The sequence below is a fragment of the Aaosphaeria arxii genome (assembly GCF_010015735.1).
Source record: "Aaosphaeria arxii CBS 175.79 unplaced genomic scaffold BU24scaffold_3, whole genome shotgun sequence".
Lineage (NCBI taxonomy): Eukaryota > Fungi > Ascomycota > Dothideomycetes > Pleosporales > Aaosphaeria > Aaosphaeria arxii.
In genome coordinates this window covers 3180582-3194147 of record NW_022983476.1, presented here as the reverse complement: position 1 = coordinate 3194147, position 13566 = coordinate 3180582, and the positions used below count along the sequence as shown (strand labels likewise).

The window sequence follows — 13566 nt, the reverse complement described above, 5'->3', positions numbered from 1 at the left end:
CTCGGTCCCCTCTTCTCTTGCCGTATCTTCTCTACTGTGTCTGTGTGTCTGTGTGTCTTATTAAGTGAAATTCTTGGTGGCCTTTTTTTCACTTACTCTCCCATCTGCCTCTCTCTTTCACCCGCAGTCCCTCTCGTCAACGCCAACAAGGGCTTATAAGAGTACGCCATATCCCCCCCATTCCCCAACTCTAATTATCCATTGCTGGTCTTCATTCAGCGGATAGATACCCATCGACTTCCTTAAACACAACCTCTCTCGTCTTCTAACTGCGATCCACAGCTACCAAAAGCCCTCGAGCGGGGTATCTTCTCTTCCCCCACCACCAATTTTTCACAGTAGAGACCACCCAATACCGCAAACATGGTCAAGTAAGTTCATACCCTTCCCTCAAAATAAAGAAAAAAAATATCTTCTTGTATTCAAGAAATGATATACATTTTCTCATACTGGATAACATGTCGCTAACTGTTCGCCCACAGCTTCACTGTCGAGGAGGTACGTTCTTATCCGCGATCCGCGCACACACGAATCAACCCACCATCCCATACTATCGCAACATCGAAATAACATTGAACTATGATACTGACTACATCTCTAGATCCGTGGTCTCATGGACCAGGCGGCGAACATCCGTAACATGTCCGTCATTGCCCACGGTAAGCTTCCTTTTCCCCATTATCTAATTTTTTTCCAAGAGCATCGTGATAGCTAACGCCACCGAAAAGTCGACCACGGAAAATCCACCCTTACCGACTCTCTCGTCCAGCGTGCCGGTATTATCTCTGCCGCTAAGGCTGGTGAGGCTCGTTTCACCGACACTCGTGCCGACGAGCAGGAGCGTGGTGTCACCATCAAGTCTACCGCCATCTCCCTGTACGCCCAGCTTCAGGATGAGGAGGACTTGAAAGACATCCCCCTCAAGGTCGACAAGAACCAGTTCTTGATCAACTTGATCGACTCTCCCGGTCACGTTGATTTCTCCTCTGAGGTCACTGCTGCTCTCCGTGTCACTGACGGTGCTCTCGTCGTCGTCGACACCGTCGAGGGTGTCTGCGTTCAGACCGAGACTGTCCTCCGACAGGCTCTTGGTGAGCGTATCAAGCCTGTTGTCATCATCAACAAGGTCGACCGTGCTCTTCTCGAGCTCCAGGTCAGCAAGGAGGACTTGTACCAGAACTTCTCCCGTGTCATTGAGTCCGTCAACGTCGTCATCGCCACCTACTTCGACAAGACCCTCGGTGATGTCCAGGTCTACCCCGACAAGGGTACGATTGCCTTCGGTTCCGGTCTCCACGGCTGGGCTTTCACCGTCCGCCAGTTCGCTACCCGTTACGCCAAGAAGTTCGGTGTTGACAAGAACAAGATGATGGAGCGTCTCTGGGGCGACAACTACTTCAACCCCAAGACCAAGAAGTGGACCAAGAACGGCACCCACGAGGGTAAGGCTCTCGAGCGTGCTTTCAACCAGTTCATCCTTGACCCCATCTTCCGCATCTTCAACGCTGTCATGAACTTCAAGACCGACGAGATCCCCACTCTCCTCGAGAAGCTCGAGATCAAGCTCTCCAGCGACGAGAAGGACCTCGAGGGCAAGCAGCTCCTCAAGGTTGTCATGCGCAAGTTCCTTCCCGCTGCCGACGCTCTCTTGGAGATGATGATTCTCCACCTTCCTTCCCCCGTCACCGCTCAGAAGTACCGTATGGAGACTCTCTACGAGGGTCCTCAGGACGATGTCAACGCCATCGCCATCCGTGACTGCGACCCCAAGGGTCCCCTCATGTTGTACGTCTCCAAGATGGTGCCCACCTCCGATAAGGGTCGTTTCTACGCCTTCGGTCGTGTCTTCGCCGGTACCGTCCGCTCCGGTCTCAAGGTCCGCATCCAGGGCCCCAACTACACCCCCGGAAAGAAGGAGGACTTGTTCATCAAGGCCGTCCAGCGTACCGTCCTCATGATGGGTCGTTCCACTGACCCCATCGAGGATGTCCCCGCCGGTAACATTCTCGGATTGGTCGGTATCGATCAGTTCTTGCTCAAGTCTGGTACCCTCACCACCAACGAGACTGCCCACAACTTGAAGGTCATGAAGTTCTCCGTCTCCCCCGTCGTCCAGCGTTCCGTCGAGGTCAAGAACGCCCAGGATCTTCCCAAGCTCGTCGAAGGTCTCAAGCGTCTCTCCAAGTCAGACCCTTGCGTCTTGACTTACATCTCCGACTCCGGTGAGCACGTCGTTGCTGGTGCCGGTGAGCTCCACTTGGAGATTTGCTTGAAGGATCTCGAGGAGGACCACGCCGGTGTTCCTCTCCGTGTCTCCGACCCCGTCGTCCAGTACCGTGAGACCGTTGCCGGCAAGTCCAGCATCACCGCTCTCTCCAAGTCTCCCAACAAGCACAACCGTCTCTACGTCACTGCTGAGCCTTTGGATGAGGAGGTCTCTCTCGCCATTGAGAGCGGCAAGATCGGTCCTCGTGACGATTTCAAGGCTCGTGCCCGTATCCTTGCTGATGAGCACGGCTGGGACGTCACCGATGCCCGTAAGATTTGGTGCTTCGGTCCCGACACCACTGGTGCCAACTTGCTCGTCGACCAGACCAAGGCCGTCCAGTACTTGAGCGAAATCAAGGACTCCGTCGTCTCTGGTTTCCAGTGGGCCACCAAGGAAGGTCCCGTTGCCGAGGAGCCCATGCGTTCCATCCGCTTCAACATCATGGATGTCACCCTCCACGCCGATGCCATCCATCGTGGTGGTGGTCAGATCATCCCTACTGCCCGTCGTGTCTTGTACGCCGCTACTCTCCTTGCCGAGCCCTCTCTCCAGGAGCCCGTCTACCTCGTCGAGATCCAGGTCCCCGAGCAGGCTATGGGTGGTATCTACGGTGTCCTTACCCGAAGGAGAGGTCACGTCTTCGAGGAGAACCAGCGTGTTGGTACTCCCCTCTTCAACGTCAAGGCTTACCTCCCCGTCAACGAGTCTTTCGGTTTCACCGCCGATCTCCGATCAAACACTGCCGGACAGGCCTTCCCTCAATTGGTCTTCGACCATTGGCAGGTTCTCCAGGGTGGATCGCCGCTTGACACCTCCACCATGCCCGGTAAGATCGTTGCCGAGATGCGTAAGAGGAAGGGTATCAAGGTCGAGGTTCCAGGTGTTGACAACGTAAGTTTCTATTCACACTCTTTACATACTTCAGCATTTGCTAACGATAATTCTAGTACTATGACAAGCTATAGAGGAAAACTCTCAAAAGTTGTAGATTTCCTTTATCGTCGATCTTGGGGCATGCGGCAGTTTTGGACCTGCTCGTGATCGCCGGTCGCCATCCCCAAACGTAGGAAAAGAAAAAAATGACGGTCCGGGCATATTGGCCCTCTCAAGTCGGCGCTGTTCAGGGTGCATGGTTCACGAAATAAGGATGGATGATAACCGACTTTCCCTTGCGTTCGTTTTGTGTTATATAGCTTCGAGCAGAAAATCGAACTATGTCACATGTAGAAAACTTCCATGATGATGAACTGTGATTGAAATTTCCCATTGAACGTGATTTTGACATTTTTTTTTTGATTGAGCACATCATGCTCCATGCCTGCAGAGGCACGTACAGCAGAACGGAAATTGTGAGTACCAAAATAAGTGAGTTTGGGGTGGCGGGGCTGTTGTTGTGGAAATCTTGGCATTTACCCTATCGCGCTAAGATCGCGCTTCGTGAGCCTCGCTCCAACTTTTGGTTCCGCCGCCCATCTGCTTTGCGCCGCGGGACCTCACACAACAACCAACCTCAAATCGCTGAAGTTGAAGTGTCTGGCAAGCACGAAGCGCAAGGATGCTTCTCGACGACGCTGACAGAGCTTCCCTCAAGCAGTGGGTCATTCCGAAGCTCGAGAAAGCGTAAGGCTCTCACCTCACCCGGCGCAGGTGACTTTCACTATATTGACGAAGCAACAGATCTGACGCCGATGCTGCGGTGCTTGCGGACTATGTTATCGCATTGATTGCGGCAGATGATTCAGAAGCTACTGTGAGGGCAAATTGTTTGGAAGCTTTACCTGACTTCCTACATGAAAGTACGTCACTCGCTCCTCACTATTTGAATGCGCTCACTCACTGTCTGCAGACACGGACAGCTTCATAGATGAGATCTTGGAAGCAGTGAAGCAGAAGCCCTGGAAAGCCTCAAAACCACCCGCTCCCGTCCCAACCACCGCCGCCATACCTTCGATCAACCCACCCGCAGGGCTCAGCTTCAACCCGCCGACCGCACCGGCTGCAGACCTACAGAACGGGCAAGACAAGCAGGGTCGAAAGCGCAGGTTCAACGACCGGGAGTCCAGCGTCCCAAAGGACAACCATGATCCTCACTTCCAGCGCGGTCACGGAAACGACCGACCATTCAAGCAGGCGACCCGTCGAGGAGGCCGAGGAGGCCGTGGAGGCTTCATACCCCAAGATAATACAGTAGCAAGGCCGTTTTCTGGACTTCCACCTCCACCGGCCATGCCCTTTCCAGGGATGCCCATCCCACCACCACCAGGTGCGATGCCGTTTGGCACCCCGGACCCTATGGCCCTGTTCGCAATGATGAGCATGGCGTTTCCCCAGCTTGCCAACCTACCATTCCCCGGCAACCCGAACGCTGCTCTAGAGCCGCCACGAAGCGGTAGATGCAGGGACTACGATACAAAAGGCTTTTGCGCGCTCGGAAGCACCTGTCCGTATGAACATGGCGGAGAGATCGTCATGCCTACAGAGTACGATCCCAACAACGCGTCTCTGGGTGAAAACGGCAGCGGCAGCGCAATATCAAACTTTGACTCAAAGTTTAACCGCAAGCCCGGACGAAGCCAAAATGAGTCGAGGCACAGCGCAAATAGGAACCACGCTCGTGCACCATTTTCCCAGGCCGGGCCCTCGTTCGATCGGACTAATACTACGGTTGTTGTTGAGCAGATACCGGAAGAGCACTTCACCGAAGTGGCGGTCAGAGGTTTCTTCGAGAAATTCGGAACTATAACTGAGGTTGATATGCAGCCATATAAGCGACTGGCGATTGTGAAGTTTGAAGATCGCGATGCAGCGCAGGCTGCTTACGACAGCCCAAAGGTTGTCTTCGACAATCGGTTCGTTAAGGTCTACTGGTATAAACCAGACACATTGCCGCGACCAAATGATCGAGAGCAAGAGGAAGAAGGCGAAGCTCACCAAGAGGACGAGGACATGATCGACCCAGAGGAAATCGAGCGACGTCAGGCCGAAGCACAAAAAGCATACGAAGAGCGACAAAAGAGGCTCCAAGAATCTGCTGCGAAGAAAGAAGAAATCGACAAGCAGATCAAAGAGAACGACGAAAAAATGAGGTCCCTACGAGCAAAGCTTGCAGAGAAGTCAGGCGACGACTCGCAACTCATCGACCAGCTTGCATCTCTACAGGCTGAAGCTCAAGATCTGGGCTACGATCCCGAGTTTGAGACCTATGCGCCGCGGGGTCGTGGACGCGGTGGCTATCGTGGTAGGGGAGGATACTTCCCTAGAGGGAGAGCACATACGCCATGGAGGGGTGCTCCTCGCGGTCGTGGATATACCGGCGGCCCATTCATGGGCGGTCGCAGTGGTGTGAAGCGGCTTGACAATCGCCCGAAGAGGATTGCCATTTCGACCATCAAGACGGGTTCTAAAGAGGACGAGGCATTGAGGCAGCATCTCTGGGTAAGACTTTCTGCACGGTGTGGTAACATGAAGACGAACTTAACTGACGATTTCGCAGAGCACGTATGACTTCGAGAGTATCGATGCGCATCCGGATAAACCAGATACGCAAGTCATCACTTTCAAGGAGCGATACGTCGCTGAAATGGTATGTATATTGTTTTTTACTTCTGTTTTACTGCTTTCTGCCATCCCCTCTGCCACCCCCTCTGCCACCCCCTCTGCCATCCTCTCTGCCATCCTCTCTGCCATCCTCTCTGCCACACTCTCTGCCACCCAACATCATCTGCGAAATTTCGTCCCATTTAACAACCCCAGTTTCTCGCCTCCGTCCCCACCATCCCCGACATAGGCACCAAGATCGAAACCTCTTGGGTCCCCAACACCGTCTCCCTCCCGTCCACAAAACCCGACACAAGCGGTGTCCCACCCGACGACCAGCAGCATCAGCATTCCGCAACAGACGACGCCAAGATGGCCCTCGACGACGACGCTGGAGAAACCAACGGCCACCCCGCCCAGAACGGCGACATCAACGGCGACGGTGCGGCAGGAGATGCAGACTACGACGTCGCTGATGACGAGGATCGTTGGATGGCCTCCGCCGCCTAATGTCTCCAAGATTCACAGCCCTGATCCTGAATGTATACGGCCTTTGGGCTGCAGCAGTCGTATCATGGCAACACCTCCACATAGCACAGCACATTACAGCACAGCACGTCCACTCCGTACTTTTTACTCTGTACGTTGTTTCTCGTGGCCGTTGCATCTCGGGTCTGAAGTGACGTCCACCCCCAAGTGCATCATGAATGAATGAACGAAGGGGGGCTTCTCACTAGCGTTCGCTATCTGAGCGAAGTTTTATGGTCCTAGCTAGTGAGGATATGTAATTTTTTGTACAATACCCATAACTCAATGCGAAATTATCTGAGATGTATTGGAGTGATTCGTGAATATTGGCGGTTGTGGTGACCTAATTGCTATGACATTGATTGTACCATTACAAGACGAACGAATGTGAAAAGGAAAGAGAGGAACTTCAGTAGAGACAAGTTCTAATGATCCTGTCTCGTTCTTCTTAGCCATATTTTTCATCGTGTTTTGGTTTTGTCGTTGTGCGAATACATATATTCTGTTTCTATATCACTATATTGGTAATTTAGTGTTCCCCCACCACGTGCCTTCGCGTTGGACCTCCGACGCGACCAAGCTGCGTCACCCACGACACCTCCAACAACGATGGGTTGAAATGGCCACCATCAAACCCATTGAGGGCCGCTCCGTATGTACCCCTCTGTAAAAGCTCTATCACACACTAACGAGGAATAACAGGTCCATCAAATCCAATCCGGCCAAGTCATCGTCGACCTCTGCTCCGTCGCCAAAGAGCTCGTAGAAAACAGCGTCGACGCAGGCGCAACCTCCATCGGTCAGTCCCCTCCAAACCCCCCATACTCCACCATCCAAATACTAAACGTCACTAGAGGTCCGCTTCAAAAACCACGGCCTCGATGCCATCGAAGTACAAGACAACGGCGCTGGCATCGCGGCCGCCGACTTCGATACACTAGCTCTCAAGCACTATACCTCCAAACTCTCCACCTACTCTGACCTCACCTCCCTCTCGACCTTCGGCTTCCGCGGCGAAGCACTCTCCTCCCTATGCGCGCTTTCAAAGTTCCACGTCGTGACCGCGCGGGCGGACGACGGTCCGAAAGGCACGAAGCTTGAGTTCGAGCAGTCTGGGAAACTGAAAGGGACGTCCGTGGTCGCTGCCAAACAAGGCACGATTGTCGTGGTGGAGCAATTATTCTACAACCTCCCGGTGCGGAGAAAGGAGCTGGAGAAGACGGTTAAGCGGGAGTATGGCAAGGTGCTTCAACTGCTGAACGCGTACGCGTGCATAAGCACGGGGGTCAAGTTTTCCGTGAGCAACCAGCTGCCGAAGGGGAAGAAGACGGTCGCATTCGCCACGCAATCAAACCAGCACACGAGGGACAACCTCGCGAATGTGTACGGTGCGAAGACGCTGATGGCGCTGATACCCCTAGACTTGACGTTCGAGATGGATTCGTCTGCTAAGCCGGCGGCAGCGATGCAAAGCGCCCGGAACTGGAGCACGCAGGACGACGGGTCGAAGACGGTGAAGATTGCGGGGCATATATCGAGGCCGGTTGTGGGTGAGGGGAGGCAGACGCCTGATCGGCAAATGTTTTTTGTGAATTCGAGGCCGTGTGCGCTACCGCAGGTGGCGAAGGCGTTTAATGAGGTGTATAAGTCGTATAACATCACGCAGTCGCCGTTCATCTTTGCGGACTTGAAGCTCGATACTAATGCGTACGACGTCAATGTATCGCCGGATAAGAGAACGATTCTGCTACACGATCAGACGGCGTTGCTTGAGAGTCTGAAGAACGCGCTGTTTGAGTTGTTCCAGGGGCATGATCAGAGTGTGCCGCAGGCTCAGCTCGCGGATCGTAGACTCCCTGTTTTCAGGGCTCCGAGTATACGAACGCAAGTGAGTACTAGCTCGGCCGTCGAGGAACCGGAGGAGGAGGCTGCGAGCGAGCCAGTGCAGGATGATCGTAGACGACAATCACCAAGTGCTACCCCTGAACCCCCAGCTCGAGAGAAGTCTCATCTGCCGGGGTTCGTGAAAGCGAGCTTAATAGAGAGGTTTGCGGAAAGGGACACAAAGGAGCAAGCGGAATCACATAAGCCTAGAGCTAGGAAGAGCCCGACAGCAGAGGAGGGTGAATCACTGTTTGTGCCGGAGGACCGATCTGAAGATGGATTTGATGCACAACAAGAAGAAGACGATGTCGCCGACAGCAACGCCAGACCACCACAAACACTATCAAAAGCCGTACAAGACTTCAACGCCCGCCTAGCCTCCCAACACGCGAAGCGCATGGCACAAGAACGCTCCTCCTCCCCACCCCAACGACCCCATAAAAACACCCACGCCCACGGAAAAGACCCCTCTTCTTCCGAAGAAGAAGAGCAAATCCCGGCCGTCAAACATACCCCGCAAACCCGATTCTCCCAAAGCACGATCCAGAACGCCTTCGATCGCATGCGTCCCATGAGGACGCCCGTCCAGCAGGCCACCATTACAGTCGGCGACAAGACGACGGTGTCTACGATTGGGAGTTCGTCGAGGGCGTCGAAGAGGGCGAGGATTCACACGCCGAGGTTTTCGCTGGACGGCGAGCCGCTCAGTCAGACGCCGAAGAGGTCGGTTATGGGGAGTTTGAGGGGGTTTGCGGCGCCGGGGACGCAGGTTGAGGGGAGTGATGATGATGAGGAGGAAGAGGGGGAGAATGAGGAGAATGGGGAAGAAGAGCAAGATGGAGGAGAGGGAGATCAGGACAGTAGTATGCCTGATGCGTCTGCTGAGCGCTCTCCGTCTCCTTTGAAACGGCAGATGTCGAACGGTGAAATGGATGTTGATAGTGATCCGCCGATAGCGCCCGCCATTGCTGCTCTTGTGACTGACCCAGCATCGGACGATGAGGGAGAAGGGGAAGACGAAGAAGAAGACGAGGAACCGGCAGTTGAGCAACAGGCTAAGGGCGACGACCCTCACGGAGATTACATTGATGATACGGAGAAGAAGGCTCGCGAAGATGCCAAAGTGGCTCAGATCATTGCTGAAGCCGAAGAGGCAGCGGCGCGACCTTCCGAGCTGAACACGAAACGTGCTGCTAAACTGTTCCATGCTTCGAGGAAGCAGTTCAAGACGCTGGGCATGGTCAAGCCCGTACAGACATCTACGGATGATATCGAGCGTTTCTCAGACAGCCTCCGATCGGCCATCGAGGATGCTGTAGCTGCCGCATCGAATGCAGATGCACCTACCAGTGCCTACCTGGACGACTCGAACCCAGAAGAGCGCCTCTCTCTCACTGTCATGAAGTCAGATTTCAATAGCATGCGAATCATCGGACAATTCAACCTCGGCTTCATCCTCGCCGTACGACCCCCCTCCTCCACCTCCGCAACCGCCGACCTCTTCATAATCGACCAGCACGCCTCGGACGAGAAATACAACTTCGAATCCTTCTCCGCCAACACGATCCTGACCTCCCAACGGCTCGTGCACCCTCACCCTCTCGAACTCACCGCCGTCGAAGAAGAAGTCATCCTCGAAAACTCCCACGCCCTCTCCGCAAACGGCTTCGTCGTCTCTATCGACACCACCGGCACCCACCCCGTCGGCAACCGCTCCAAACTCACCGCCCTCCCCATGTCCAAAGAAGTCACCTTCACGCCCACCGACCTCGAAGAACTCCTCGCCCTCCTCCTCGACAACCCGGCCTCCATGTCAACAACACAGTACGTCCCGCGGCCCAGCAAAGTCCGCAAGTTGCTCGCGAGCCGCGCGTGTAGAGCGAGCATCATGATCGGCAAGACGCTGGACCGCAAGAAGATGGAGAGGGTGGTGCGGCATATGGGCGAGATGGATAAGCCGTGGAGTTGTCCGCATGGGAGGCCGACTATGAGACATCTTTATGGGCTGGACGACTGGGTGCCGTGGAGGGAGGGGGATGGGGTTGTGGGGATTGAGGAGGATGTGAGAGAGGGGAAGGGGTGGAAGGGGTTTTTGGAGGGGTTTAGGGCTGCGAGGGAAGGGTGATGAGATTTTGGGTATATTTTTGGGTATATTTTTGTGGGTGTTATTGAGGGATGTATGGATGGGTTGATGGGATATTGCTTATTGTGTGGTAGGATTTGAGATACACTTTCAGCGCATACTATAGGAATAGTCACAGATACTGTATTATAGGTCTAGGTAGTTCTTTTGGATTATACCCAACTACAAAACAAATTTACAATATATTTGGAATATCGATTTTGATACTGCCACATCGGCCTTCAGCCCTCGAGACTGGGATTTCCAGTGCGATGGACAATTGGCGAAGAAATTCGACTACATATCTGCCTACGAATGGATTGCCGTCTATTTCCGGGTTGAGATCTCAATAAGACTGCAAGTTGCCAATGATACGGGGTACTAGTTCGCTTCCCATTAGAAATAAAAGCCGTTGTGCTAAGATTCGCCGGAACCAGGAGGAAAATCCAGAGCTGTTCGGGTCATGTTCGCATCGTCTCGCATCAATCTCGTACGTCGGAGTGTTTCTTTTGATACGTAGTGTGACGAGCAGCAGGTGACTAGGTCGGCCGAAGTACCGAGAATGTCTGTGTTACGGATTAATGCTTGTGAGGAATTGTGGTTTAGTACGAGTAGTAGATTTAGATGTAGGAGATGAGCACCTCCGCGGACACTTTTTGGGTGGTAGAGGGAGGGTTGGGAGGGTTGGAGGTGTGGAATTGCTTGGTTGGGGATAAGCTTTGATGACATCACGAGCAAACCGGGAAGCAGGTAACCAGTAAGTTAACGTATGAGGTATGGACTAGGTAGGTACGTAGTTTACTGGGAAGGTACGTTACTACGTAGTTAGTTAATTAGGGAAGGAACGCAGGAACCGACCCCGAGCGAGCCTCATCCACCCCCATAAAAACATACGAAGCAACAACACTTACACTTATTAACCTTACATACACCTTACTCCTCCAACTACTGTAACAACACCCGCCGAATTATCATCTTATTGATCGCCATGTGCTCTTCTTGTCTCGAGTAACATTAAATCCCAATACACGCATCGCATTCTGTCCCCTAGAATTAAATGGTTCGTCTCTGTCCCTTCGCCGCCCCCACCACTACCACCATCATCTACATTACACTGTCTGACGTATTACCACCACCACCATTAGGCGTCACTTTTGCGACAGATTGTCGCTGGCCCGCGCGCTAGACATCCTGAAGCTGGACTCGATCTCTGCTACGTCACAGACAACAGTACGTTCGTCTTGTCAAGCACATCCCGCCGCTCCACTAACGGCAGCCTCGCGGCTCTCTACAGTTATCGCAACCTCAGGCCCCAGCGGCACATACCCACAACGCGCATACCGCAACCCGCTCGACTCGCTCGTGAAATGGCTCGACGACAAGCACGGCGAAGACTGGGCGATATGGGAGTTCCGCGCCGAGGGCACAGGCTACCCGGACTCGGAGGTCTACAACCGCGTCTACCACTACCCGTTCCCAGACCACCACCCGCCGCCCTTCGCGCTGATACCGAACATCATGGCGAGCATGCGCAACTGGCTGCACGAGAAGGAGGGCAGGGTCGTCGTCGTGCATTGCAAGGCTGGGAAGGGTAGGAGCGGCACGGCGAGTTGTAGTTACTTGATTGCTGAGGAAGGATGGTCGGTTCACAAGGCTTTGCAGCGGTTCACGGAGAGGAGGATGAGACCGAACATGGGAAAGGGTGTCAGTATCCCGAGTCAGCTCAGGTGGATCAGTTACGTCGAGCGGTGGGCAAAGCACAAGAAGATCTACCTGGAGAGGAAGGTTGAGATTCTAGAGGTGCACTGCTGGGGGCTAAGAGACGGAGTTAAGATCCAGGTGGAGGGCTTTGTGGAGGATGGGAAGGTGATTAAGTCGTTCCACACATTCACGAGATCTGAGAGGGAGATTGTGAGGGGCGAGATAGAGAAAGGTGGTGGACTGGCAAGCGTTGTAGCTGAGGTTATGGACAAGAATGGAATTGGAAGGGCTCTGAGTAAGAAGGGGAGAAAACAAACACCACTCGAGCTGGAGAGCAATGGCACCACGGATGTCAACAGCGCCGCCGCGAATCCAAAGTCCTCGACCTCTTCTTCCCTGGCTGATCAGACTGATAAAGAGCTCGAGGTCGAAGAACCATCTCTTACCAAAGAAGATCTCGGCAAAGATGGGAAAGGAGACGTCGTGTTCCGACCTTCAACACGAGTCGTGCTTCCCACGAGCGATATTAACATTGACGTGGAACGTCGTAATAAGGCAGCTTTCGATCTTACCTACGTTACTGCAGTTGCCCACGTATGGTTTAATGCCTACTTTGAGGGCAACGGTCCGGAACAGGACGGACAGCCGGACGACTCGGGTGTGTTTGAAATTACCTGGGATGCAATGGACGGTATCAAAGGAAGCAGTCGGAAAGGCATCCCAGCATTCGATAAGATTGCCATCTTATGGAAAGCTCTCCCCGACGAGAGCGGGAAGCCTGGCATTGTTATCAGCGAACCAAAAGAGGGCGAAGAAGTGAAGCAGTCGACCCCTGCAGACTGGCAGGGGGAGGACAACGTGGCACCCAGCGAAGGTAAAGATCTTGGGCTACGCACATCAAGCCCGGTAGACTCGACTGCCGACATTAGCAAAGCCAGCAGCGTCAAGAGCGGGAAAAGTGCGCATGCCATCTTGACGGCACCCAGTCCTCAGGAGGGCAGCGCTGCCTGTGTACGTTCGCATGGGCCGAACGGAGAGGATACCATTGAGGATCCAGGTGACGCCAGCGGGAGCGGGCCGGATGAACAGACGCAGTCCCCCACACCGCCAAGGCTCGCGACCGAGCAGGTGGACGGCACAGCTCAGACCAAGGCATCTGCGGGACCTAGCATGCAGCCCGTTAAGTCACACGAATCCGATAGCAGTGGGATCCAAACGGGTGCGGTCTCGCAATACTCGACAGACAGCCTCCCAGACGGGAAACCCGAGAGCGAACTGAAGAACGCCAAAGAGCACGTCTTGTTCCATATCGGACACAAGAAGAAGCATATGAGCTCTTGAGGTTGGACGTGGACAACTCAAGGCCATTGAATGCTACGAGGGCCGTTCCAGGACTGTGGACACTGGTTCTTTTTGGGACTCTGCTCCGCGATGTTGTGTATCTGTTGAGCAACATTCTCATCGGTGTTGGCATCCTGTCAGACGATTGCGGCTTCGATTTGGTGTCGTTGAGCGTCAGCATGAG

At 53.9% G+C, this 13566-nt stretch overlaps 4 protein-coding genes across 4 annotated transcripts; all 4 read left to right on the top strand.

Moving 5' to 3' along the window:
* Positions 1–242: 242 nt before the first annotated feature.
* BU24DRAFT_449536 (P-loop containing nucleoside triphosphate hydrolase protein) lies at positions 243–3454 on the top strand. Its single transcript, XM_033530959.1, has 5 exons — positions 243–371; positions 483–498; positions 602–659; positions 729–3160; positions 3217–3454. The coding sequence occupies exons 1-5, from the start codon at positions 364–366 to the stop codon at positions 3232–3234; spliced, it is 2532 nt and encodes an 843-aa protein (XP_033386317.1). The 5' UTR covers positions 243–363; the 3' UTR covers positions 3235–3454.
* Positions 3455–3716: 262 nt separating this feature from the next.
* BU24DRAFT_421005 (uncharacterized protein) lies at positions 3717–6636 on the top strand. The gene is made up of 5 exons (XM_033527616.1): positions 3717–3889; positions 3947–4065; positions 4116–5704; positions 5763–5852; positions 6023–6636. Exons 1-5 carry the CDS (start codon positions 3825–3827, stop codon positions 6314–6316), a joined length of 2157 nt encoding a protein of 718 aa, XP_033386316.1. The 5' UTR covers positions 3717–3824; the 3' UTR covers positions 6317–6636.
* Positions 6637–6932: 296 nt separating this feature from the next.
* On the top strand, positions 6933–10343 carry BU24DRAFT_449534 (DNA mismatch repair protein MutL; the record flags this gene model as incomplete). Its single annotated transcript, XM_033530958.1, has 3 exons — positions 6933–6986; positions 7037–7133; positions 7189–10343. Exons 1-3 carry the CDS (start codon positions 6954–6956, stop codon positions 10341–10343), a joined length of 3285 nt encoding a protein of 1094 aa, XP_033386315.1. The 5' UTR covers positions 6933–6953.
* An 854-nt stretch (positions 10344–11197) lies between these two features.
* Positions 11198–13479, top strand: BU24DRAFT_162685 (uncharacterized protein). Its single transcript, XM_033521398.1, has 3 exons — positions 11198–11400; positions 11486–11570; positions 11635–13479. The coding sequence occupies exons 1-3, from the start codon at positions 11398–11400 to the stop codon at positions 13380–13382; spliced, it is 1836 nt and encodes a 611-aa protein (XP_033386314.1). The 5' UTR covers positions 11198–11397; the 3' UTR covers positions 13383–13479.
* Positions 13480–13566: the final 87 nt, after the last annotated feature.

What these genes read in the sequence shown, in the direction of transcription:
- BU24DRAFT_449536 (XM_033530959.1), top strand. An exon ending in CATGTCCGTCATTGCCCACG is followed by an intron (nt 660 to 728) that starts GTAAGCTTCCTT and finishes GCCACCGAAAAG; the next exon opens with TCGACCACGGAAAATCCACC.
- BU24DRAFT_421005 (XM_033527616.1), top strand. Translation starts at nt 3,825, where the DNA reads ATGCTTCTCGACGACGCTGACAGAGCTTCCCTCAAGCAGTGGGTCATT. An exon ending in ACCTGACTTCCTACATGAAA is followed by an intron (nt 4,066 to 4,115) that starts GTACGTCACTCG and finishes CACTGTCTGCAG; the next exon opens with ACACGGACAGCTTCATAGAT. An exon ending in CATTGAGGCAGCATCTCTGG is followed by an intron (nt 5,705 to 5,762) that starts GTAAGACTTTCT and finishes ACGATTTCGCAG; the next exon opens with AGCACGTATGACTTCGAGAG.
- BU24DRAFT_162685 (XM_033521398.1), top strand. An exon ending in CTGCTACGTCACAGACAACA is followed by an intron (nt 11,571 to 11,634) that starts GTACGTTCGTCT and finishes GGCTCTCTACAG; the next exon opens with TTATCGCAACCTCAGGCCCC.